Source organism: Pteropus vampyrus, unplaced genomic scaffold, assembly GCF_000151845.1.
Source record: "Pteropus vampyrus isolate Shadow unplaced genomic scaffold, Pvam_2.0 Scaffold490, whole genome shotgun sequence".
NCBI lineage: Eukaryota > Metazoa > Chordata > Mammalia > Chiroptera > Pteropodidae > Pteropus > Pteropus vampyrus.
Genome location: NW_011889271.1, coordinates 347,458 through 371,440, shown reverse-complemented (window position 1 = coordinate 371,440; position 23,983 = coordinate 347,458). Strand labels below are relative to the sequence as shown.

At 57.5% G+C, this 23,983-nt stretch overlaps 2 protein-coding genes across 2 annotated transcripts; both read left to right on the top strand.

Moving 5' to 3' along the window:
* Nucleotides 1-1,903: 1,903 nt before the first annotated feature.
* On the top strand, nucleotides 1,904-9,463 carry ERF (ETS2 repressor factor). The gene is made up of 4 exons (XM_011382824.2): nucleotides 1,904-2,085; nucleotides 6,464-6,698; nucleotides 7,065-7,180; nucleotides 7,287-9,463. Exons 1-4 carry the CDS (start codon nucleotides 2,064-2,066, stop codon nucleotides 8,579-8,581), a joined length of 1,668 nt encoding a protein of 555 aa, XP_011381126.1. The 5' UTR covers nucleotides 1,904-2,063; the 3' UTR covers nucleotides 8,582-9,463.
* A 3,539-nt stretch (nucleotides 9,464-13,002) lies between these two features.
* On the top strand, nucleotides 13,003-22,265 carry GSK3A (glycogen synthase kinase 3 alpha). The gene is made up of 11 exons (XM_011382823.2): nucleotides 13,003-13,723; nucleotides 15,287-15,474; nucleotides 16,867-16,950; nucleotides 17,118-17,228; nucleotides 18,510-18,640; nucleotides 18,733-18,839; nucleotides 19,764-19,861; nucleotides 19,939-20,034; nucleotides 20,410-20,596; nucleotides 20,931-21,023; nucleotides 21,570-22,265. Exons 1-11 carry the CDS (start codon nucleotides 13,441-13,443, stop codon nucleotides 21,641-21,643), a joined length of 1,452 nt encoding a protein of 483 aa, XP_011381125.1. The 5' UTR covers nucleotides 13,003-13,440; the 3' UTR covers nucleotides 21,644-22,265.
* The last annotated feature ends 1,718 nt before the right edge of the window (nucleotides 22,266-23,983 follow it).

Genomic DNA, 23,983 nt, shown 5'->3' with positions numbered 1-23,983 from the left:
CCCATATTACAGATGAGGAAGCTGAGGCTCCAAGAGGTATACTTACTTGGTCTATGTCACAGACAGAAAGTAGCAGAGTTAGGGTTGCAACCCTGGTCTCTGACTTGCTAGTGGGAGTGCAGGGGTCACTAAGGCTTTTATAGACCTATTGGAAATTTTGCAGCGTCTTTATTAGGCAGGGAGACGGGGCAGGAAAGGTGGTAATAAAGCATAGTGATTAAGGATGGTGGTTTCAAATTGGATAGATCAGGATTCGAATCCCTGCTGTAACATTCACTGACTAGGGCTTTGGCACATCGACTTCCCCTTTGAACCTCACCGTCTTAATCTGTAAATGGGGATAACAACAGTAATTCCCCTCTTTGGGCATTTGTGAGGATTAAATGAGAAGATGCCTGGGACAGTGCTTGGCCTAGTGCCTGGCACATCGTGAGCTGTTATAATAACAATGATGATGATGATGATGATTGCTGGACCACACTGCTCCCAGGGGGTTACAGTACTGTGGGGGAGCTGCACTGTCAGTAGGCAAGGTTACATAATTAATTCCCCAGAGAGGTGATGCTTCCCTGGAGCCCTAGGTCTCCCCAAGGAAGAGGCCTGAGACTTCTCAAGGCACGGGTGAGGGACTGCTCTAATGCAGCTAGGAACCCAGCAATGGAGACTGGACTTCAAGCCCTAAAAACCCAGAGCTGACCCTGCAGGCCTTCCCTCACCGTGGCCTGTCTGTCTCTCTATGCCCATCTTCTGGGTTTCAGCATCTCTGAGCATTACCCCTCACCTATATTTCCATCCTTTGGTACCTCAGAGTCTTTTCTGAGACTGCCAGCAGGCTAGGCCTGTGAGTATTGCTTCTATTTGCCCTGTACACGCTGCCGGCTAGGGCTGGCCATCTGATCAGCCCTGATTTCCTGTTTCTCCGAAGCCTCAGGCTCCATCCATCTCTCCTGGCTGCAGAGAACAGAGACTTAACACCGCCCTACGCCCTACCGCGCTGGCCTTCATCCTTAAGCCCTGCTTTCCTCTCTCCTGGCGACCCCCCAGTGCCCCCTTGGGACCACATTTGTTCTGACATTGGTAGCCCCCACGCATCCTGGCCCCACCCCCGGAACCCCCTGCCCTGGTGGTGGAGGTGGGGGGTACCTCCTGCCCAGCCGTGTCCCGAGGACAGCTGCAGCCCGGGGATGGAGGGGGGGCTCCCGAATGCATTCTCTTTGGTCACTTCCTCCCCAGCTGGGACTGGGGCTCTCTGTTAAGGCTAAGACCCCAACCCCGGAGGAGCAGAGGGCACAGCCGCCTCCCTATTTCCGATGCTGGGAAAAGCTTCCCACCCATTCCACCCCACCCCTGGACAGCTGCCCCCATTCAGACTCAGGGTTGGGGGGGCAGGGTAAGGCCAGGCTGGGAAACGTGGTCTTGGTCATCCTCCAAGGTCCTGACCCCGGCTCCCCTGCAGAGAAGATTCTACCTCCTCCCAAAAGGTCCATGCCTCCTCCCGACAAAAGTTTCTGACCCCTCTCAGACGGTACCCCCTCCCTTCTTACAGGATCCGAAAAGAAACTCTGGATCCCGCAGTGGGCAGGAGAGGAGGAGGGGCGGCAGGTCGCGAGTGCCGAGGACTTCAGTTATCTGCAGACTTGGAGCCTCCGAGAAGGGTCATGACCCCCGGGACCCCCATCCCACCCCCGCCTTCTCCATCCGTCCTCCCCCGTCGCGCGGCCCCTTTAAGCCTAGAGCCGGCCAGTCCTCAGTGGCTGCGCGCCGGCGAGTGTGTGTGCGTGTGTGCGTGTGTGAGTGTGTGAGTGTGTGAGTGCGCGGGGAGGGGGCGGGCGCAGTGTCTCCATGGCGACGCGGCGGTGACGTCGCCGGCCGGGGGGCGTGGGCGTCCCGGCCCCGGAGTGCGATATTAACCCGGGAGGCGGCGGCGGGGAGGGGAGAGGCTCTGAGAGGCGAGGCCGGGTGAAGCGGCGAGGGCGGCCCGACGGGCGCGGGACGGGACGGGGCAGCGCGGGCGCCGGGAGCTGCGGCCCGGAGTCGGGGCGCCTCGCCCCGGGCCCCCCAGCATGAAGACCCCGGCGGACACAGGTGGGGGCGGGGGCAGCACGTGTGGGGGAGACTTGTTGCCCCGGGAAACAAGGCGGAGAAACTTTGGGGGGGCTGAAGGGTTCTGGAGAAGCCCGAGTGATCCCCAGCTACGGGGGACCCCCAAGTACTCGGGACCTGTTGCTTCTCACAGCGCGAACGGGGGGTACTGCATGGGACCCCCAATTTCTGGCTGCGGGCTGAGTGGTGTGGGTGCTGCGAGTCCTGGTCCTCTCCTTGCCAGGATCCGGAGAGCTGGGCTCTCCCCCACTCCTGGGATCACGGAGGTGGCGGAGTCCCTCGCCGCCGTTCTGTCACGTTGCACTCTGGGGGCCGGGACGTGTGCGGGGCTTGGAGGGGGGGGCCTGTCCACGGTGCCCGCTATCCCCGGTTCTGTGCGGCGAGGTCCGGCCCGTGACCTTCACCGCGGCGCGTGCTCTGCACCGGCTTAGAGAGGGATACGGGATGGCCTCTAGGAGGAGGGCGTGAGTGGGGAGCCCGGGACTCGGGGTCCGGGCAGCGCCGCCCCTCCCCCGCCCGTCTCCGCCGGCTCTTCGCTCCCCCGCCCGCGCGGAGTCGCAAAGTTCCAAAGCGCAGCCCGAACGTTCGAAAAAGGAACTTTTTGTTTCCGACCTTAGAACGCGCGGCTTTAAGGTGGCTCCGGGGAGACCTGGGTACCCTCCTCTCGCGCCGCCGGGGGCTGGGGGTTGAGGAGGGTGAGGAAGGTGGGGGGGACGCGGAGGTTTCTCCCCGCCCCCCTTCCTCACCCTGCTCTTCTCTTTCAACCCGCCGTCTTTTCCCTCCGCCCCACTCTTCCCCGCCAACTTGCTCCTCCTTAAGGGGCCAAGGTTCCCCTCCTCCGCTCGGTCGGCGGGCTGGGGGCAGCGGGATTAACCCCCCTCCCACTCGGACTTTCCCCCCTCCCCTCCTCCGTCGCCCCCGGGCTCGGGCGGGCTGGACTTTGCGCCTGGGCGCGTTGGGGGGAGGGGTCGCAGCCGCCCCCTGCCCGTCTACCCCGTCGGAATCCGGCCCGGGGCGGGGACGGGGGAGGGGGAAGGGGGCCGGGCGCCGCTGTTCAAACTTGTTTCCTTTCCCCGGCGGCGGCCGCGGCTCGGGCTCCTGTGTGCGGGTGTGTGCCCCGACCGGCCCACCCACCCCGCCCCCCCTCCCGCTCGGCGGGTGGGGGCGGCTCTTAAAGGGCTCGAAGCCGGGCTCCCGCGCCTGGGGATCGGGGCCGAGGAGGGGGGCTGAGGCCTGGGTGCAGAGTGCTGTAGGGTCAGTCACGTGCGACCCACATACTCTCCGGCTCCCACGGGTTCCAGGGCCGCCGGGCCTTGGGGGCAGCAGAAGCCTCCCCTCGCCTGAGGAGGGGGCCCGGGCGCTCAGACAACCCCGCCTCGTCTTCCCTCCCTGCTACGGGCCTTCGCCTGGTGGGACCGGCTGGGCCGCTCCCCCAACCCTGTCTTGGGGCCGAGCTGCATGTGGGTTCTCCGGCTGAGGGAAGGGGCGGGGGCCTGAGATGGCCTCCGATCGTTCGGTCAGTGCGTCGGTCTGTCTCACTGCTGGCCGGTCGCTGTGCGCCCCTCCATCCTATTCTCCATCCCGGCCCTTCTGTCCTCTGCCGCCGCTGTTTCCCACTTCCTGTTTTCTTCCCAGCTCTGGCGCCACCGAGGGCTGCCTGGAGTGGGGGAAGTGGTGGGGCCCCCCAGGAGGCCGGCGTGCTCTTCCTCTACCACCACCCTCCCTTCCGACCCCCGTAGTCTCTTTAAAAAACTTTGGGCAGTCAGATGAACTTGGGGGGCGTCCAGGCGGTCTGCTCCCCCAGGTCTCCACAGTCTGTCAGGAAGAATCTCTACCCTACCTCTGGGACCCAGGTGTGCCTTCTGGGACCTCGCAGTCCCAGCCCTTCCTGTCTGTCTGCTGCCCCTTCTCCACCCTGTTTTGCAGTGTCCTGAACCCTTCTCAGTGTCAGCTGTTTTCTCCCGGTCTCACTGTCCCCCCATGCTCCAGAGGTCCTGCCACCCCCAAGCTTTCTTGGTGCAGGCCTGTGGTTCCTTGATTTAAGCACGTGGATCCAGACACAGCACATACTCACACATGCTCCCCTTGCCCGTGCCTGTGCCTGGCTCCTGGTTCCAAGGCCTGGGGAACAGAGCCCCATTGAGATACCCTGACGTCACCCCCCCTTCTTCCTTCTCCCCCCAAAGCCTAGAACAGGCCCTCATGTATGCCATGTCAGATGAGGAAAGCCGGCATAAGGGTGGGCCTGGCAGTGGGGTGGGTCCCTGCCAGGAGCTGGAACCAGGGTCCTGGCCCCAGAAGGGGTTTACCCAGGAAGAGAGCTTCACAAGGGGGCTTGGGACAGCCTCTGACATGCAGCTCGAGGCCTTTCCAGAGCCCCCTACCTCCCTTCCCAGTTCCCTTTGTGTTGCATGTAGTCTCTCTCACTCCTTCTCTTCTGCAAAGTTTATTTTTAGCCTCCTGCTCCCCCGCTCCCAGGACTGTCGCTGCACACACGTTGCCTGGTTACCGGGACAAGGAGGCTGGGGCGGGTGGGCTGGGAAGGGTGGCTTTAATTTTGGGGGGAGGGTGGAAGTCAGTATACTTTCCAACCCCAGACTGATGTCTCAGGGGTTTTGGCCCTCCCCTCCTGGATCTGAGAGCCAGATTGGGGTTTAGGTGGGAGAGCATGGAGCTTGGTGCCCTGACAGGGCCAGGAGCTTTTTGGATAGGGTCAGAGTGTTCATGGAGCCAGTAGTTTGGTCACTTGGGTTCCCAAGGGCCTCTGGGGCCTGGGTTCTCTGGCAGGGTGAGGACAAAGGGGTGAACACCTGGATTCCCAAGAGAAGGATGGGGCTGTGGATGCTGGGGTCCATGGAAGACATTGTCAGGGGCTGTCACTTCTGAATGGAGCAGGGGCTGCTGGTGCAGGTTGGAGGTCATATCCCTGGAGCCCTGAGGGGCTGGTTTGAGACTAGGATTTCTGAATGGGGCAGGGACTCGGTGGGCCTGCTGGGGGAATGCTGGCCATCCCTGTCTACCCAAGGCCCAGGGATCGGGGAGCTGGGTCTCTAGGGGAGAGAGTTGGCTGTGGGTTTAGAGGGTGTGGTCCCTGTGGGAGCAGGAACTGCTGATCCTGTGTCCCCAAAAGGAAGGATCCCCTGTTGGATTCCAGACTAGGGTGGAGCCTTTGGGGGAGGCCCGGCTTTGCCCCAGGGTTTGGTTGGTACCTGCTAGAGCTGGGGCTTGAGCCAGGGCCAGGGCAGGGTGGCCAGCCCAGGCAGCCTGACTGAGACTTGGGACCCCGCCCATCTGTAGCTGTCCACCTTGGCTTTCTCCCTTTAGTGGCACTAGGGCCCCTGCTCTGCCTCCTCTCTCCTTTTCCCTTCCTCCACTTCCCTCCTCCCACCCCCTCCATTACCGGCTGCCTAGTGCTGAATTATTGATGGTCCCTGATTACCCGGGGGTTTGGGAAATGACAACAACCGCAGCCCCCCCATCTCCTCCCCCTAGGCTGCCCACCCCCTCCAGGGACCAGCCAGCCCACCACCAACCTCTACCCAAGGTTAATGTTGGGGGCGGGTAGGCAGGTGGGCAGGGAAGAAGCCGAGGATGAGAAGGCAGAAGGGGGAACGGGTACCAGTGGTGCTTGTTCAATCTCAGGTCCCGGGCTGGGGCCCTCCAGCCAGGTTGGGCCCCTGTGCCCAGGTCTGGGGAGGGCAGTGCAGCACAGAGGGTCTGGGCTTGGGGGGGGGGCCCTCTCTCAGACAGTCTGGGTTTCACTCTCCAGGGAAGACAGAAGCCTCTGTGTGTGCAAGCGCTGACCTCATCCACAACCAGCCACCCCACCCCTCCTGGTCCTTTTAAGAAAAAAAAATCCTCTCGGGTCCTGGGGTGGGAGTATGGGCTCTGGTAGTCCTTGGGAGGGAGACAGTATATGTTCCTAGGAGGGAACCAGAGTAGCCGGTGGGGGTTAGGGGGTGGTATGACTGACCCTGAATGAGAGTGGGGGGGGCTGGGGGGACCTTGCCCCAACTCTCTGGCCACGTGTGCCCCTTCCTGCCCCTCCCCCGCTGGCAGCCCTGCCCGCCGGCCTGGCTTGGTGCCTGGCCCCCTGGCACTGGCCCCGGGACCCGCCGCCGACGGTTTCCTGTTTCTCCCGGTGTCGCTGGAGCAGGCTCCAGCTTCCCCTCCCCCCAGCTCCCATCTAGCCCCCTCACACACAGACAGATACACACTGTCTCCCGCTAACCCAGGTCCTGACTTTGCTTAGGGGAGATGGAGTTCCCCATGTTGAAGTTGGGGTAGGAGGTGGACCCTAGTCCTAGAGCCTGGGACTAGGCGCCCTGACCCGAGGCCACTCCCCTGCCTCTGTCCCCAGGGTTCGCCTTCCCGGATTGGGCCTACAAGCCGGAGTCGTCCCCTGGCTCGAGGCAGATCCAGCTGTGGCACTTCATCCTGGAGCTGCTGCGGAAGGAGGAGTACCAGGGTGTCATCGCCTGGCAGGGGGACTACGGGGAATTCGTCATCAAGGACCCTGATGAGGTGGCCCGGCTTTGGGGTGTCCGCAAGTGCAAGCCCCAGATGAATTACGACAAGCTGAGCCGGGCCCTGCGGTGAGGAGGGCAGAGCCCCTGGGCAGATGTGGAACAGCCCACACCAGTTGGGGAGCCCCTGACCCATGGGAATAGGTTTTGGGTTTGACTCCTGGCTTTTCTAAATTGTAGCTGTGTGACCTTGGGCAAGTCCTAACCCTTCTCTGAGCCCATTTGTCACACAGAGGTGTCCTGAGGAGAGAATACAGCAATGGGTGTGGCCTCTAGTCTGGCTCCAGACTAGGGGAGAGCTGGTCCCCACCCTTTGTGCACTTGACTGCTCTTGGTCTTCTTTCATGAGCAGCATCTAATGAATGTCATGGTATGGGGTTCGGACTGGGTCCTGTGTGACTGACCATCTGATGGCGTCTCTGCCTACGCCCACAGCTATTATTACAACAAACGCATTCTGCACAAGACCAAGGGGAAACGGTTCACCTACAAGTTCAACTTCAACAAACTGGTGCTGGTTAATTACCCCTTCATCGATGTGGGGTTGGCTGGTGAGTACCAGGGCTGGCAAGCATGGCCTCAGAGGGAGGAGAGGGTGTGTCTGTATGTCCAGGCTGGGCCAGGGGCCTTGAGACCACATTTCCCCTCTCTTGCCAGGGGGTGCGGTGCCCCAGAGCGCCCCTCCAGTGCCGTCGGGTGGCAGCCACTTCCGTTTCCCTCCTTCAACACCCTCCGAGGTGCTGTCCCCCACCGAGGACCCCCGCTCACCTCCGGCCTGCTCTTCGTCCTCATCTTCCCTCTTCTCGGCTGTGGTGGCCCGACGCCTGGGCCGAGGCTCGGTCAGTGACTGTAGCGATGGCACTTCAGAGCTGGAGGAGCCACTGGGAGAGGACCTTAGGGCCCGACCACCGGGCCCTCCGGAGCTGGGTGCCTTCCGAGGGCCCCCGCTGGCTCGCCTGCCCCACGACCCTGGCGTCTTCCGTGTCTACCCCCGGCCCCGGGGTGGCCCTGAGCCCCTGAGCCCCTTTCCTGTGTCGCCTCTGGCCGGGCCTGGCTCCCTGCTACCCCCTCAGCTCTCACCAGCTCTGCCCATGACGCCCACCCACCTGGCCTACACGCCCTCGCCCACGCTGAGCCCTATGTACCCCAGTGGAGGTGGGGGCCCTAGTGGCTCGGGGGGAGGCTCCCACTTCTCCTTCAGCCCTGAGGACATGAAACGGTACCTTCAGGCCCACACCCAAAGCGTCTACAACTACCACCTCAGCCCCCGCGCCTTCCTGCACTACCCTGGGCTGGTGGTGCCCCAGCCCCAGCGCCCTGACAAGTGCCCGCTGCCGCCCATGGCACCTGAGACCCCGCCGGTCCCCTCCTCGGCCTCGTCCTCCTCTTCCTCTTCTTCTTCCCCATTCAAGTTTAAGCTCCAGCCGCCCCCACTGGGACGCCGGCAGCGGGCAGCCGGGGAGAAGGCTCCAGCGGGCAGCGACAAGAGCAGTGGCATTGGCGTTGGCAGTGGCGGCAGCAGCACAGGTGGGCTGGCTGAGGGGGCAGGGGCACTGGCCCCCCCGCCGCCGCCACAGATCAAGGTGGAGCCTATCTCAGAAGGAGAGTCGGAGGAGGTGGAGGTGACTGACATCAGCGATGAGGATGAGGAAGATGGAGAGGTGTTTAAGACGCCTCGTGCACCCCCTGCACCCCCCAAACCTGAGCCTGGCGAGGCACCTGGGGCCGCCCAGTGCATGCCCCTCAAGCTTCGCTTTAAACGACGCTGGAGTGAAGACTGTCGCTTGGAGGGGGGTGGGGGCCCCACTGGGGGCCTCGAGGATGAGGGCGAGGACAAGAAGGTGCGTGGGGAGGGGCCCGGGGAGGCCGGGGGGCCCCTCACCCCGAGGAGGGTGAGCTCTGACCTCCAGCACGCCACAGCCCAGCTCTCTCTGGAGCATCGAGATTCCTGAGGGATGTGGGCAGGGGACCGTGTTCCCCCACCCCCCCCATGCTTCTTTTGCTGCCTTAAATCCCGTGCCCTGGAGGTGAGGGCAGCCCTAGTCTCTTCCCCACCTCCTTCCTTTCCCCCTACCCACGTTTTGTATAAAACTTAATTTTTTTTTTTTTTTTTTTTAATGGTGAGGGTGGGTGGGTGCCCAGGGCTGGGGGCTGTCCCCTGTCTCTGTGGGTTTCTAAGCTCCGGGCAAGGTGGTGGTGGGGGAGGGTGGGAGGGGGGAGTGATGGGGGCCACCTCCATTCTGGGGAATTTATATTTGAACTGAGGCTCTGGCCTCAATGCCCAGGAACTTTTTTATTACAATCGCTTAGGAAGTAAAGCCTTGTCTTCCTCCCTGTTCTCTGCCCCTGTACCTCTCCCCGTCCTCCAGCCACCCTCAGCCCAAGTCCAGCCTTCCCTGCCCCTCCAGGGGCCATGAGTGCCTGGGTTTCTCACCCCACAGGGTTGCAACAGGGGAGGGAGGGACATTTTATGATGAACCAAAAATTTCATGTTGGGGGTGGGGTGGGGGGCAGAGGAAGGTGAGGGGTGCCGCCCATAGGCCACAAAGCTACAAGTGCCTGCTATCCCTCTCCCACTCCCCCACCCCAGCACCTGTCCAACCCCTTCACCCCTCAGCTGCTCCTAAGACCAGCCCATAGGCAAGCAGGTAGTGGGGTGGGAAGGGGGCACCCTGAAACCAAACTGGAAGCCCTCTCTGCCTCCTAGCTGAGGCCCCTGGGATAGGGGGTCTGTGGTCAAGCCTTATTCTGTATTGGGGACGGAATGGGGGGAGGGAAGTTGGGGGCTGCTGGAGAATGTATTCAAAACAATAAAACTTGGATCTTTGGATGGAGTGATCTGTGTCACCGAAGGGCCACAGCCTACACTGGATTCTGAAGGACAGGGGCCTGGTCTGGCTCCCTAGTGGATATATGGCCAGAGGGCCTAACCCCATCTGAATGGGTCAAATTCCAGGCGTGGGAGATGATCTGACCTGGGGGCTGGGGGGGGGGCGCATATGACCTCCAGGGCCTGATGATTGAAGTGTCAGGCATACTCTGGCTATCATCTGATTGCTCCCCTATCCCAGGGAGACTGCTTGTCTGTAGAAGCACTTAGACTTCACCAGTCGCCTGAAATGCCTTTCTGGCTCCGGATTCCTATCCATGTCCCCAGCCTCTGGCGAGGGCCTGGAGCTCCTTTTGTACTACCTCTAGTTTCTCCACACTTCACTCTCCATGGGGCGCATCTGAGTCTGGGAGTCCTTTGGGGACAGGCCTGTAGTCCCATGAAATGTAAACCTTGCAAGGGACCTTAGTGATCTTCCTGTGGAACCATGGGAACACCTTCCACCAGCAAGTTGAGATGGGGCTGGCTTAATCAGAGTTGCTCTTGATTGACCTACTGTGCACCAAGTACCTAGTTAGGAGCTGTAGTGCTGTGCTATATTTCCAACACCCAGCAAGGTAGGTTCAAGTGGCTCTTAATGACCTGCCCAAAGCCCTAAGCCCAGCCAGGACTTTAAATGAAGTCTGTCTCTGAAGCTTATGTTCTTTTCAACTCCCGAGTTTTCTGACTGAAGCCAGGATGGTTGGATCTAGACCATGGTCTCAAAGGTAAGGATCTGAAAGGTGAGCATATCAAGTTAGAAGCCCAGGTTGGAGAGTTCAAATGGGATGGAAGAACATGCCCCTTTCAGACAGCCCAACCCCTTTGGTGCAGGTGAGGCGCCTGAGGCCCAGAGGGAGGAAGGATTTTCCCCAAGGCCACACAACTGCTAAGAGAGTGGGGATTGAGAGCTCAGAGCCTGTTGGACTAGCTTCACTGTGAAACCCCACCCTGTGCAGCTCTGAGGGGGAAGGAACTGGCAACTCCTACCCACTCTCACTTCATCCTCACTTCATGCCAGCCCAGGGTGGGTGGTCCCAGATGATGTCGGTTGGCAGTGAAGACGGGATCCAGGACTGGGGTATTGGCAGGAAACTGAAGCTCCGGTGGCAGCCTGTGGGCAACTGCTCCCTCTCCTGGGTGATGTAAGGCAGTCCCTGGGGTGGGAGCCACTGGCCTATTTCTGGAAGTTGAGAAGAGGCATGTTTCCTGGCAACATAGTTGCAGCTGAGTTGGTGGTGGTAGTGTGATGGAGAAAAGGGGATGTCATCACTGGGGGGAGGGGGGGGGAACCCCAACAGGTACTCAGCTCCTGATTCCAGTGCCTTCAAAACACTTCTAACCAGGTCTAACGTCGATTCAAAAGTGCTCAGCTCCAGAACTGCTTTCCAAATCAGACTAGGCCAGGGCAGATTTACTGCCCCCAATTCTGGAGCTGAGTGAGGTGTCACAGGTGGCACCTGGTCTTGAAAACTACAGGACCCTTCTAATCTTTAAAATGACCTACCTAAATCTGTTCACCCTCAAGACCACACATTTGCTCCCTTCCACATTCTTCAGAATCTCTGATTCAAAGTAAAAAGCCCTTTATAAATCTCACTATGCTTCATCAATTAATTCCTCCCATCGGAGTTCCTCTTTGCACCTAGAACACTCCCACAGACCCCCAAAGTTCCTGATGCTACTCAACCATCCTTCACCCCTTCAGGTTCCTCAGAAATCCCGTCACCAGAAGATTCTCAGTCTCCCACAGACCTTTTAAAAAAAACCCCAAGGCCCCTCTGACTTCTCCATCGGTCCCCAGTAAGGCCCCCTTCACCTCTCTACGGTACCTCTGAGTACCTCCAGGCACCCATAGGCCCCTCAAAGACATTGACCATCCGCCCCGGCACCCCTTGACACGTTCTCAATCCCTACAAACATCCCGGTAAGAGTTCCTCCTACAGTCGCCCTCAGGCTCCCACGGATCCCAATCCCTGTGGTAGCCGATGCCTACTTGCAGACCACTGCGCATGTTCCACGGCTTTTGGCGGTTAAGTAACCGCCACTATCCCGCCTCGCTGCCCTTCTGGGCCTTCTTGGTTCAGTGTAGGATTGATTTCCCAGACTTCGGGGCTTGACTCAAGATTTTTGATTTTCCACTCGGATCTGCCGTCAGAGGGCAGCAGACACCGTTTGGCTGAGAAACTACAACTCCCAGAAATGTCCGCTTCGGGCTGTGCGTGATGCAGTCGCATTCGTCGAGAAGGGAGCGGAAGTGCATCCGCTTTGCCTCTGGTTAATGTAGTCTGAAAACGCTTTAACGCTACCGTCTGGCCCGCCCGGGAGGACTGTGTCCAGTGGGAATTGCAGTCAGGAACAGACTAAGTGGATGAGACTTTCTTCAGGCTTCAGAGAAGGCAGGACAGTTAATACGAACACAGATTCGGATTAAAATGAAGTCTAGAGACTCTATTTCCCATCATTCCACGAGGCAGGAGGGGCTGAGGGTAATTTCATTCTAGTTCCAAGAATTTCCAGGACACACACACTATTCACAGCTCCCTTTTGATGCTCCTGTCCTTCCGGGTATAATCGATAAATAGGGCGACTTAATGCGTGCACAAACCCAGGCTACTCCTAACAGATGGCTTTCTTGTTTGGGAGCCCTCCAGGATCTTGTAATTTAGGAAGCAGGAGGACGCAAAAAGCTGAATGGGGGTTCAAGGCATTGTATTTTCTTTTTTAACGCTCCGCTCGGCCTCCTGCTACTCACAATGCTAGAAAAAACTAGACTGTATTCGAAGACTGTATTGTTCTGACAAACCGCCAAGAACTTTGTTTCCCAAATCGTTTGTAGGGGAGTTTTCCTTCCCGATTTGTGGAAACTTGAAACTTGGAATTTTCCAACACCCCCTAGACGACTTTGGCTCTTTCTTGGGAACTGGGGGGCGGGAAAGAAGGCGTTGAAACACTCTTCATGCTCCCGCTTTCCCGCAGGTACCCCGCTGGACTCCGCTTCCAAGCAAGCGTAGGCAGTCTTGTCTCACAAAGTGTCTGGATGCGGTCTGGACTATTCCCCAGCATGCTTCGGGCTCATGGTATATTCTCTTCCCCTCAGTCAATGGGGAGGCTGCCTTGAACTCCATTTCCCAGAAGACGCAAGGGCTCGCTGTAGCAACTGCTCTGAAGCCTTGGTATCGACTACATTTCCCAGCCGGGACTGCGGCCTAGTGTACGAGGGAGGAGGAGAATTATATCTATTCCATTTCCCAGCCTATCTCCGGAACTGCAGTAACCATTTAGGGATTAGGTATCACATGGGACTCCATTTCCCGGCGTGCTTTGGGAGTCGCTTTACACCTGCAATGCGGTGAGGGCGTGGCGATGACTCCATTTCCCGGCTTGCCTCACGGTCCGAGATCTGCGGGTCATCCCGCGCTGACTCAATTTCCCAGAGTACACCTGGCGCCAGTAGGCACACACAGCCAATAGACTCAGTGAACGACTGGACTCCGTTTCCCGGCGTGCCTCAGGCCACTCACGGAGCGGCTACAACTACATTTCTGAGGCACACTGTGGGGCTCACCGTTGCCACAGTGGAGTGGATGTGCGACTCTGACTCTTCTTCCCAAAGTACTTCACGGTCCGCCGTGAGCACAGTTGACCGACTTCCCAGAACTCTTTCTCGACGCGCAGCGCGACTCATCCTCGCGGTCTACTCTGAGGCCTTTGCGGACTCCATTTCCCGGCGTGCCACGCGGCTCACTCCAGGCCGAGGGCGGTGACGGCGGCGCTGAGGGCCGGCGGACTGCATCTCCCGGTGTGCCCCGCGGCGGGCGCTGGGCCGGAGCCGGAGCCCGAGCGGCGCGGCCTGGAAAAGGCCAGAGGCCGGGGGAGGCAGCGGCAGAGGCGGCGGCGGGGGCAGCCCGAGCCCCGCGACCTGGGCCTGCGCTCGGCGCCATGAGCGGCGGCGCGCCTTCGGGGGGCGGCCCTGGGGGCTCGGGCCGGGCGCGGACCAGCTCGTTCGCGGAGCCAGGCGGCGGAGGCGGCGGCGGTGGCGGCGGCCCCGGGGGCTCGGCCTCTGGCCCTGGCGGCAGCGCCGGCGGGAAGGCGTCAGTCGGAGCCATGGGTGGGGGCGTGGGGGCCTCGAGCTCCGGTGGTGGCCCCAGTGGCAGTGGCGGAGGAGGCAGCGGCGGCCCCAGCGCGGGCACCAGCTTCCCGCCGCCCGGAGTGAAGCTGGGCCGTGAGTACTAGGGAGCCCGTGGTGGGTGGAGATCAGGGTTCCCGAAGCCCCCCAATCGTTGATCAGGTTCTTTTATTTGCCCGGATAGGAGCTCGAGGTCACTGTGCCTCCCAAAACTGGGATCTGAGCTCTCCTTTCCTCAGAGAAAGATTTGGGGGTTACCATCACTTGGAATTTAGGGTTAGATATAGTAATCCTCAAAGAAACAGGAGTCATAGGTTCTTGTTTTTCCAGTACCAAGGTCTTGGGTCCTTGAGGCTTAAAAACAGAAATCTGACGTTGCCATCCATCAGAGAGTAGGATCAGGGGTCATCATCGCTTACAAATGGGCCTCAAGGGTTATTGTGTCCAAAGAGAACAAGCATAAAATCACCACCACCACTACTCAAAAAAGGGGCTCTGAATTTGATCCCCTTTATAGGAAGGGGATTTCTGTTTCCCCAAAGAACAGGACCAGGGCTTTCCAAACCTGGTACCCAGGTCATCTTCCCTTTTAAAACACAGTTTCCAAAAGTGGAAGTTAATGATTGCTGTTTCTTATAAGTAAGAAGAGACTGGGAGTTAGCGTACTCTTCAGACCAAGTCATAGTCACTGTTCTCATAAAAACATGGCTTGGTGGGTCTTCTTTCACAAAAATGGAAGGAAAGGTCACAGTTCCCCATAGAATATGGATCAAGGTTATATCCCTTTCATTCTGAGGTGTGGTGTCATTAGTTCGGGAAAAATAGCTATGCAGGATCACCTCCAAAAGAAAGTGTTAACTGACCCGTCAAAATAGATTTGATTCATTAGTGACCCTTTTCTTTGGGGGAACCTTTCATCAGTTCCCTGAAGAAAAGTGGTCTTTATCCCCAAAGTGCCACCAAAGTTTGCTGCCATTCAGACACTGGAACTAGGAATTATAATTTTCCTTTGAAGGACCAAGGCTGGGTCAGCTTCACAATTTAGTGCATGTCGGTTAAGGACCATCCACATACTGGAAGGGGTCTGGGGCTCTGGACCACACAGGTGAGGTCAGGTCAGTGCCTTCTCTAACCCCAAAGTATCCGTGCAAGGGCTAACTAGTCCCAAAAAGTGAGAGGGCACTAGCACTCATGCCAAGAGGAGCCATTCATTCCTGTCACCAAAAACCAGTGGCAAAGTTACCAGCTCCACCAGGAGGATGTAGAGGTCACTCCCCTGAGCTGTGAGGAAGGTTAGTGCTTTCCTAAAGAAGCACCTCAGAGTTACTGTTCTTAAGTGGAAGAGGTTAGGTTGGGCTTTCCCCAGTCAGGAAGGGCCAGAAGGCAGTAAGCTCATAGTAGATGGAGTCAACACCTGGGAGTGTTGGTGTCTCCTCAGACCAAGAGGACCTAGTGGTTTGCTGCTTATTAGAAGTAGATTAGTGGTCAGCAAGAGGTTTAGATGTCAGGATCTTCCTATATGAGAGAAGGAGAAAGGAAAAAGGACCGGAGAGGCCCCAGAGAGCTTCCTGTAGAGAGTCTCCTCCCTGCCATAGCCCCAGGATGGGGTGGTGGCAAAAGGGGAAAGGTCAGTGGGTTTGTGTCCCCTTTGTTCCCCAGGTGACAGTGGCAAGGTGACCACAGTGGTAGCCACTCTAGGCCAAGGCCCGGAGCGCTCCCAGGAGGTGGCTTATACAGACATCAAAGTGATTGGCAATGGCTCATTTGGGGTCGTGTACCAGGCTCGGCTGGCAGAAACCAGGGAACTGGTAGCCATCAAGAAGGTTCTCCAGGACAAGAGGTTCAAGGTAGCTTGGGGGCAGGGCGAGGGAGGGGTGGTGCGGAGGGGACATGGAGGTTTGACTGGGCATGGCTGGTGAGAGAGCCCCAACAAGAGTGCTGGCTTTAGGGTTCCACAGGGGATCTGAGCATGGGCCAGAGGAGAAGGGAGAAAAAAGGGAGTTGTGTGGAAGATGGGAATGTGGATTCCAGGAGAGCCCAGAGCCGATGTTTATTGGGCTTTTGCTCTTTGTAAATGCTTTGCAGGCAGTTTCTTACTTAATTTACATAAAGGCGCTCTGAAGGTAGGTAGTATTGTTGTTCCCATTTTAAGTAAGCAGAAATTGGAAACAGACTCATATAACAGAATTACCGGAGGTCAAGACTAGAATCTGATTCTCAAGACCTCAGTTATGCTTCTGCTTAGAGGAGAAAGCAAGCTGTTGGGGCTGATAAGTGTCTTAGCAAAGGTCTTCCTCTGCCCCGGGTAAGTGTAGGGTGGAATCCAGCCTGCCCAGAGCTCACCAAACCACAGGCCTTGATGTGGGGCTCTCTCCCCCTGAGGAAGGGTGTCTTTTCCTCATTCCCTGTGAGCTAGTGGAGGCCCAGGAGAGTGGAAGTCAAGGGATAATTGGTGTTTGAAGGATGGCATTTTGGAGCCTAGGCTAATCTGGACATAGAAGAGCTGAGCCTAGGTTGGGGAGCCAGGTCACACCCTGGGTCTGGGCAGTGAGGACTCTTGGGCAGGAGGAGCTCCAGGGTGGCAGTCAGAATTTGATTAATGTTGAGTTCCAGAAGTGAGAGACATCTGAGGGCGGGAAGTTCTGAGGCCCCAGAGAGAAACAGAGTATAGGGGAGAATGCTGAGACCAGTGGGCCTTCTGGGAAGAGGCTGAGGCTGAATCCGTTTGGGGAAGATGAGAATTGGAAGCCTGAAGTCTGAGATTCAGGATCCAAGCCAAGGTTTAAGCGCCCAGATGCCTCCATGGGAAGCAGTAGGGAGGAGTGCAGACCAGGGTGAACTGGATGGCCACTACTTATTTGTTGTCACTTGTGCCATGCTGGGAGGCTGGCCTCATGTGGCTACATCACCTGAATTTTCAAGAGAAGCCAGGACACTGGATTTGTACATGAAGTTATTTGATTTTCAAGTGTCAGCAATAAATCAATCATTTTAAAATGGGCTGAAGAAAGCACATCTGTGGTCTGGGTTTAGCCCATGGACCTCCAGCTTTTGTGTGAGGGGGATGGGCTGGGGTGAGGAATCAGGCTACTCCAGGGGATTCTTGGAGCTGGGACACAGGGAGTAGCTGCCTAGCTCTGTTGGGAGGAATAGGGGAGTAGGGCTTTGGTGAGAGGTACTAGGGAGGGGAGGCAGAGAGAGCTGGTGGTTTTCTGAGGCGCTCTCCCTTTGCCCCCAAGAACCGAGAGCTGCAGATTATGCGGAAGCTGGACCACTGCAACATCGTGAGGCTGAGATACTTTTTCTACTCCAGTGGGGAGAAGGTGAGACCTTGGGGATGGGAAGAAGTCCTCCACCTTCACTCCACCCATTTTCCTGCCTTTCTCATGACTGCTGGTCCTTCCCCCATTCCCCACAACCTTTCCTCCCCGTCTCCCCCTTCTTCACCCTTTCCTCTCAATGCCTCACACCTCTCCTTTGCTCTCTGCAGAAAGATGAGCTTTACCTAAATCTGGTGCTGGAATATGTGCCCGAGACGGTGTACCGGGTGGCCCGCCATTTCACCAAGGCCAAGTTGACCATCCCTATCATCTATGTCAAGGTGGGTTGGCAGGCAGGCTGCTAGGGCCTAGTCCCACAAAGCCTGGGCCTTCGGACCCTCCTGCCTTCTGTGGGTTTCCTCATTCTCCAAGTTTACGTTGGTTTGTGGCCTCATGTTCCCTGTCCTTGTCCCTGTACCCCCAGAAATGAAGCTCGCTAAATGCAGGGCAGCCCAGCCTTAAGTCAGACTGAATCAGGGAGGCAGGCCGACTGGGCCTGGGAAGGCTGCAAGGTATCTGCTCAGGTCTATATTGGGAGCCCAGTGGCACTAGTAGTGTTGGAGGAATTGGCTCAGAATTGGGCGGTGACCAAGAATGCAGAGGGGCCAGTAGTTGGTACTATGGGACCTCACCTCTCAGGAGGAGAGTTCTCTGGTGTGGTGACTGTCTTATGGCTGCCTGTGTGTCAGGCCCAGCAATGAGCAATTCCAGAGGCCCAGCTGACTGAAACCCAGGCCTTGCACCTGAAGCCTCTCCGTTCAGCAGGATAGATGGATATCGTCACAGAGAATTGTAAGATTGTTAGCACCTGCCATACTAGAAGGAGCGAGGGGAATTTTGGAAACAGAAGGCCCCCAGTCCTGTCTACTTTGTGGCGAGAAGAGTTAAGGAAGGCTTCCAGAAGGAGACCAGGTGCAGGGCGAGGAAGTGGCATCTCTGGCAGCAGGAATAGAGGAGGAGGGGGCCCAGGAAGCAGGCCCGAGCAGTTATTACTTGCCAGGCAGTGGTCTAGACCCTGGGGGACGTGGCAGCGATGAAACAAAAGGTCCTTGCTCCCTTGGCACTTACGTTCTAGTCACTGGGAGGGAGAGTGGCAGGAAAACCCAGCTGGAGAGGGGCTGCTCATGGGTGGTCTGACTGACAGATGAAGGAGACTGAGCCCTTCCTCCAGCCAGTGGCCTCGGTGAGGGGGTAGCTGAGTGTCTGGCTCCCCAACCTGCTTTAAAGCAAGGTCTTCCTGATGTCTCTTATTCATCAGGCTTCTGCTGAGATGTGGGGTTGAAGTGGTAGTTGTCAGAGTGTGGACCAGCACCAGCACTGGGGGCTTGTTGCAAAAGCTCCATCCTGAACTTACTGAATCTCAGACTGGGAGCAGGCCTGGCAGTCTGCTTTCATGTGGCCTCCGAGTGATTCTGATGCGCAGTTTGAGAACCAGGGGGCAGTGGAAGAGTTTTCAGGTCAGCGAGAGAGGGCCTGGAGGGCTCTTCTGGCCACAAAGGTGGAGCAGTGGTGTATTCTAAGGAGAGCGGGGTTGGAATTCTGATGTCCCCTGCCTGTCCCAGGTGTATATGTACCAGCTCTTCCGGAGCTTGGCCTACATCCACTCCCAGGGCGTGTGTCACCGTGACATCAAACCCCAGAACCTGCTGGTGGACCCTGACACCGCTGTCCTGAAGCTCTGCGATTTTGGCAGGTGGGCCTGACCTGGGATATGCTGGGTGGCCGAAGGGGCGAGGAGGGGTCCTGACCCTCGCCTGTGTTTACTCCTGTCCCCTCTTCCCACAGTGCAAAGCAGCTGGTCCGGGGGGAGCCCAACGTCTCCTACATCTGTTCTCGCTACTACCGGGCCCCGGAGCTGATCTTTGGAGCCACTGATTACACCTCATCCATCGGTCAGACTTACAGGAGGGTGGGGTGGGGACAGCAGTCGTGGCAGTTTTTAAGTTCTGTGTGCCTCTGCCAGGCTTGGTGATAAAAGAAGCTTAATGTCTGTCCTTTTATGCAGTCCTCACAAACTTAGGAGGGCAGTGTCGTCGTACACTCCTTTACAGATGAGCAGTCGCAGGCCACCTGCCTACAGTTGCACCGCTGGGACTGGGCAGGGTTGGGCTTTGAAAGCTGACCCGACTCCAGAGTCCATACTGGCTCTGGAACCTCCCAGTTGCCCTCTCTTCTCATCCGGGGGGAGGGGCTGATGGCGACCTTAGGAGAATTTGAGGTGAGGCTTTGCCACCATCAGGGTGTGACCTGCTCACAGGGCCTGTGTCCCTCCCTGTTGGTGGGAACGACAGTGCTACCTTCCAGGCATGTGGAGGGTGTGAAGGATTTGGAAGAAAATGTTCATCAGCTGCGTGAGGTGGTCCTTATGAGTGAACTTGTGCCATGGGGGTCAGGGTACAGACAAGGGAAAGGGGAGAGTACAAGGCTGCAGCAATTTCCATGGGCAGGATAGAAGCTAGGGAGTGAGCATGGCAGCCCAGGACTTAAGCCTCTACCTTTCTGAGGCCCAGAGAGCACAGTTGCTTATTCTAGACCTACTGGGTTGTCCTCCAAGGCTAGAGGCAGAGAAAGCGCTCATTGGGGTTGCTGAGTGGAGGGAGGCCATGAGGGCTGGAAACACACTTAGATTGGAGACTGTAGTTTAGTCAGGCAGATCTAGAGGTTCAAAGTCCTAGCTGTGTATGACCTTGAATAAGGCATTTCCTCTCTAAGCTGAGAAGATGGGGCTCCTGGTCCCTTTGAGGATGACCATGAGGGACAGAAATGTTTGTGAGGGGATGAGTGTGGTAGCCCTGACTCTCCCCCATTTCCTTCAGATGTGTGGTCAGCTGGCTGCGTATTGGCCGAGCTCCTCCTGGGCCAGCCCATCTTCCCTGGGGACAGTGGGGTAGATCAGCTGGTGGAGATCATCAAGGTAAGAGCAGGGCCTGGTGGACAGGGGTGGGGCTAAGGGGTAGGGCCCTTGGCTTAGACTCTTCCCTTTCCCTACAGGTGCTGGGAACACCAACCCGGGAACAGATCCGAGAGATGAACCCCAACTACACGGAGTTCAAGTTCCCCCAGATTAAAGCTCACCCGTGGACAAAGGTGGGGCAGGGCAAGGAGCTCAGGCGTCATGGCCAAGATCCCTGTTGGAGGCCAACTAGTCTGGGGACCTGGCTATGGAGTTAAGGTTTGGGAGTGGGCCAATAACTTTCATCAGATTGTTTGTGGAATTTCCTGTACTCTAAGAGTTGAGGACCCACAGTGGACTCAGGAGTCTCATTTTTCTGGTGGGGAAATACAGTCCAGGCTGTTCAGGCGATACAAACTGAGCTCCCTCTTAGGGGTTGTGCCTCAGTTTCCTTATTTGGAAAGTGGGTTTGTAGGAGGCAGGCAGTCACGTTCGCTGCCAGCACTGTGGCAGTATGCCCGTTCCTGGGGAATCTCACCCTCATGACCTGTGTCCCGCCTACCCCCAAGGTGTTTAAATCTCGAACGCCGCCTGAGGCCATCGCGCTCTGCTCTAGCCTGTTGGAGTACACGCCGTCCTCGAGGCTCTCCCCGCTGGAAGCCTGTGCCCACAGCTTCTTTGATGAACTGCGATGTCACGGAACCCAGCTCCCCAACAACCGCCCGCTTCCCCCCCTCTTCAATTTCAGTCCTGGCGGTGAGGGCACAGCCTGGGATCTGGGGAGCTGGAGGGGCAGCCAGAGATCATGGAGAAGAGCTAGTGTCGAAGATGGGAGTGGGGAGCTGAGAGTGGGTGACAGGAGGCCTGGGGCTCAGGAGAGGCCCCCCCCGATTCAGGGAGACCTGAACCTGCACCCGCGCCCTGCGATCTCCTGTGCTAGGCTCTTTCCAGTTTTTCATTTAAAGTATGTGTGCCCTCAAACGCTTGGCCTTGCCAAGAACTGGGTCCCGCGTTCAGTGCCCCTTTCAAATCCCAACTGGATCTCTAGAAGCCCTGCCTTCTGACTGGACATGTCCATTCCTGTCTCTAGAACTCTCCATCCAACCATCTCTCAATGCCATTCTCATCCCTCCTCACTTGAGGTCCCCGGCGAGCACTGCCACCCTCACCCCATCCTCACAAGGTAAGTTGGGGTAAAGCAGCATTTCTTAGCCTGGGCAGCAGGCCTGTTCTTACAGCCCCTGAGTTTCCTGCAGGTACTTGAAAATAGCTGACGGTTTGATGGTATAGAAAGCATATTTTACAACATGCGAATGGCCACCTGTGTTGGGCATTATTGCCTATATATTTGTGTTGAAATGCTAAGTGGGAAACCAAAGACATGTTTGGCCTGTACAAACAGTTGAAGTTGTTGCCTACATTTAAAAATTGGGGCCATTTCACGTACAATTCGGATTTCCTGTTTCTCTTGGGAAGAAAATCCGATAGGGCAGCAGTGGGCCTGCTCCTCAGACTGAGCTGTAGCTGCCCTTTGATGTGGGGCCTGGCTTTTTGGTGAGTCACTCAGTGACCAACCTGGCCCTTTGGCATGTGAGTTTGCAACTCTGGACCCAGAGTGACAGTTTTCAAATTCTGATGTAGCCATTCTACACTGACTTCCTGTTCTTGGGGGTTTGGGCTGGAGTTCTGAAAGGCAAAGACTAACTGTCTGCTCTTTCCTCCCCCTCAGCTTTAAGTGAGACTCAGAGCAGCTCAGAATGGCAGCCAGCTGATGCCACAGCTCCCCTCACTAACTCCTCCTGAGGGCCCCGCCAACTACCCTTCCATCTGGGAGCCCCAAGTGGGGCTGGGAAGGGGGGCCAAAGCCCATCAAGCTCCTGCTCTGGCTGGGCCCCTAGACAAGAGGGCAGAGGTAAATGAGTCCCTGTCCCCACCTCCTGTCCCTCCCTCACCAGCCTCACCCCTATGGTGGGCTTTTTAAGAGGATTTTAACTGGTCATGGGGAGGGAAGAGAAGGATGGACGGGGTTGGGGGCTTGAGGACCTCCTACCCCCTTGGCCCCCTCCCCTCTCCCCAGGCCTCCACCTCCTCCAACCCTCCTCCCCTCCTGTGTCCCTTGTAAATAGAACCAGACCAGCCAGTCTCCTCCTTTTCCCTTTCCTGGCCCCCGGGTGTAAATAGATTGTTATAATTTTTTTCTTAAAGAAAAACGTCGATTCGCACCGTCCAACCTGGCCCCTCCCCTTCCTACAGCTGTGTTTCTCTTCTACAGCTGTGTCTCCCTCCTTCCCTCTGCCCTAAGGTCTTCTCCCTCCTCTCCTCACCCTAGAGGGCCGGGGTGGGGGGCTCCTGATGTCTTAGTTTCCACAGTAAGGTTTGCCTGTGTACAGACCTCCGTTCAATAAATTATTGGCATGAAAACCTGCTCCTGTCTGGCTGCCTGTTTCCACAGAGGTGAGGGCGGTGCCTGGTGGGCTGTCCTGGGAAAGGAGTGGGCTGCATCTCAGGAAGGGGGATGGGATAGAGTGAATGCAGGCTGGGCCATGAGAGGCCTGAGTCTGGGTCCTGGCTCAGGTACCCAGCCTTCCTGTGCAGGGACGAGCTGGTTGGCTTACCTGCTGCAGAGGCCTGAGAGGAGCCTATCCCCTGGACCCAGCATGAACTATGTGCTTCCACCTAGGGAGGCACTGTTACCCCCAAGTGACCTGTGAGAGAACTGGGGATTAGGTCATGGCCACAGCGTAAGTGGCAGAGTCGACCTGAACAAAGAGCTGTCTCAGCCCGTGCTGCCTGCTGCTTCAGGGTCTGGAGGACATACAACTAACCCAGTGTAGACCCTTAACAGGCATGCATGGGAGCAAAGGCACTGACCCTGAACCCTAGCAGATCTACAAGCTTTCATTTCTATGTCTCAAATGGGGTGCCGACCATGCCTCCCTCCTAGGGGTGCTGGGAAGTGACACCCCTGAGAAGGTTGGTGCAGAGAGCCTGGCTTTTACCCTCACTTAGAAAACATGATGGGGCCAGAGGGGAGGGCTGTGAGCAAGGGAAATGGCATCCCCTCCACGAGGTGCCAGCAGTAGGTGAGGGCAGAGATCTCAGAAGTGGAAAGGGGCCTGGGGAGGAGCAACTGATATGCTCCATGGGTGAAGAAAGAGGGAGAGGAGTTTCAAACATGTTCCATAGGGAGTTCAAGAGCTGTTCCTATGGCATCTGGGCTTTTGTCTGCTCTGGCCAGCCACAAGGGCATCTGTGTACTGCCCCAAGTAAACCGTAGCCCTCTGCTCAACACCATGCAGGTGGCACTTTGTTCGTAAGATGAATGTGTACAGCAAGTGGACCTGAGCAGGGGAGGAGGGCTGGTCTGGGTGAGGGCAGAGCTGGGGCTCCTGGGGACCCCTTCCTCCTTCCTGTTCACATCTGGCTGGCCATGAGGTCACCGAGGGTGTCCCTCACCCTCCTCACACCCACGGCCTCTGCCCAGCTCTGGCCCTGTCCTCTCCCTCCTGGACCATTTTTAGCCTTCCCCTTGCCCCATCCTGACCCCAAGGAGCCCCAACCCCCAGTTATGACCTTCCCCTCCCCACACTACCCCAACTTCTTAGCCAGGCTTTCAAGGCCTTCCAGGTCTAAGCCTCCCTCCCAGACAACTCACAGCCCTGCCTCGTTCTGCCTCCTGCTGGAGCACCCGGGTTTGTAGAGGCCTGGGAGGGGCCTGCCCCACGGACTTGCCGTAAATCATCCTCCATTTAGAGATGGTAGAATCGTCACCCCAAGGAACCTCTGAAAAGGTTGAAGATCCTTTCCTGCTCCCAAGATCTTTGATCTTTTGAGGACCCCCTCAAACCCTAACTGCTCTGTGACATTGGCTCACCTTTCCTTCAGTATGACTCCTCTGAGACCCCAGCCTCTCCATGGGTTTCAGGTTGCACTCGCTCAAGAGCACTGGGTACAGACATGGGCCGAAGGGGACAGCCTGGGTGAAAGTCTTGGCGACATCTGCCTAGCTATGAGACCTTGGGCAAGTCTCTGCCCATTTTCTCATCTGTACAACAGGGATAATCCCGAGATCACTTTACAGGCCTGTTGGGATCACAATACACAGTGGTAACTGCGGTGCCTGCCACAGCTAGGCAGTCAATC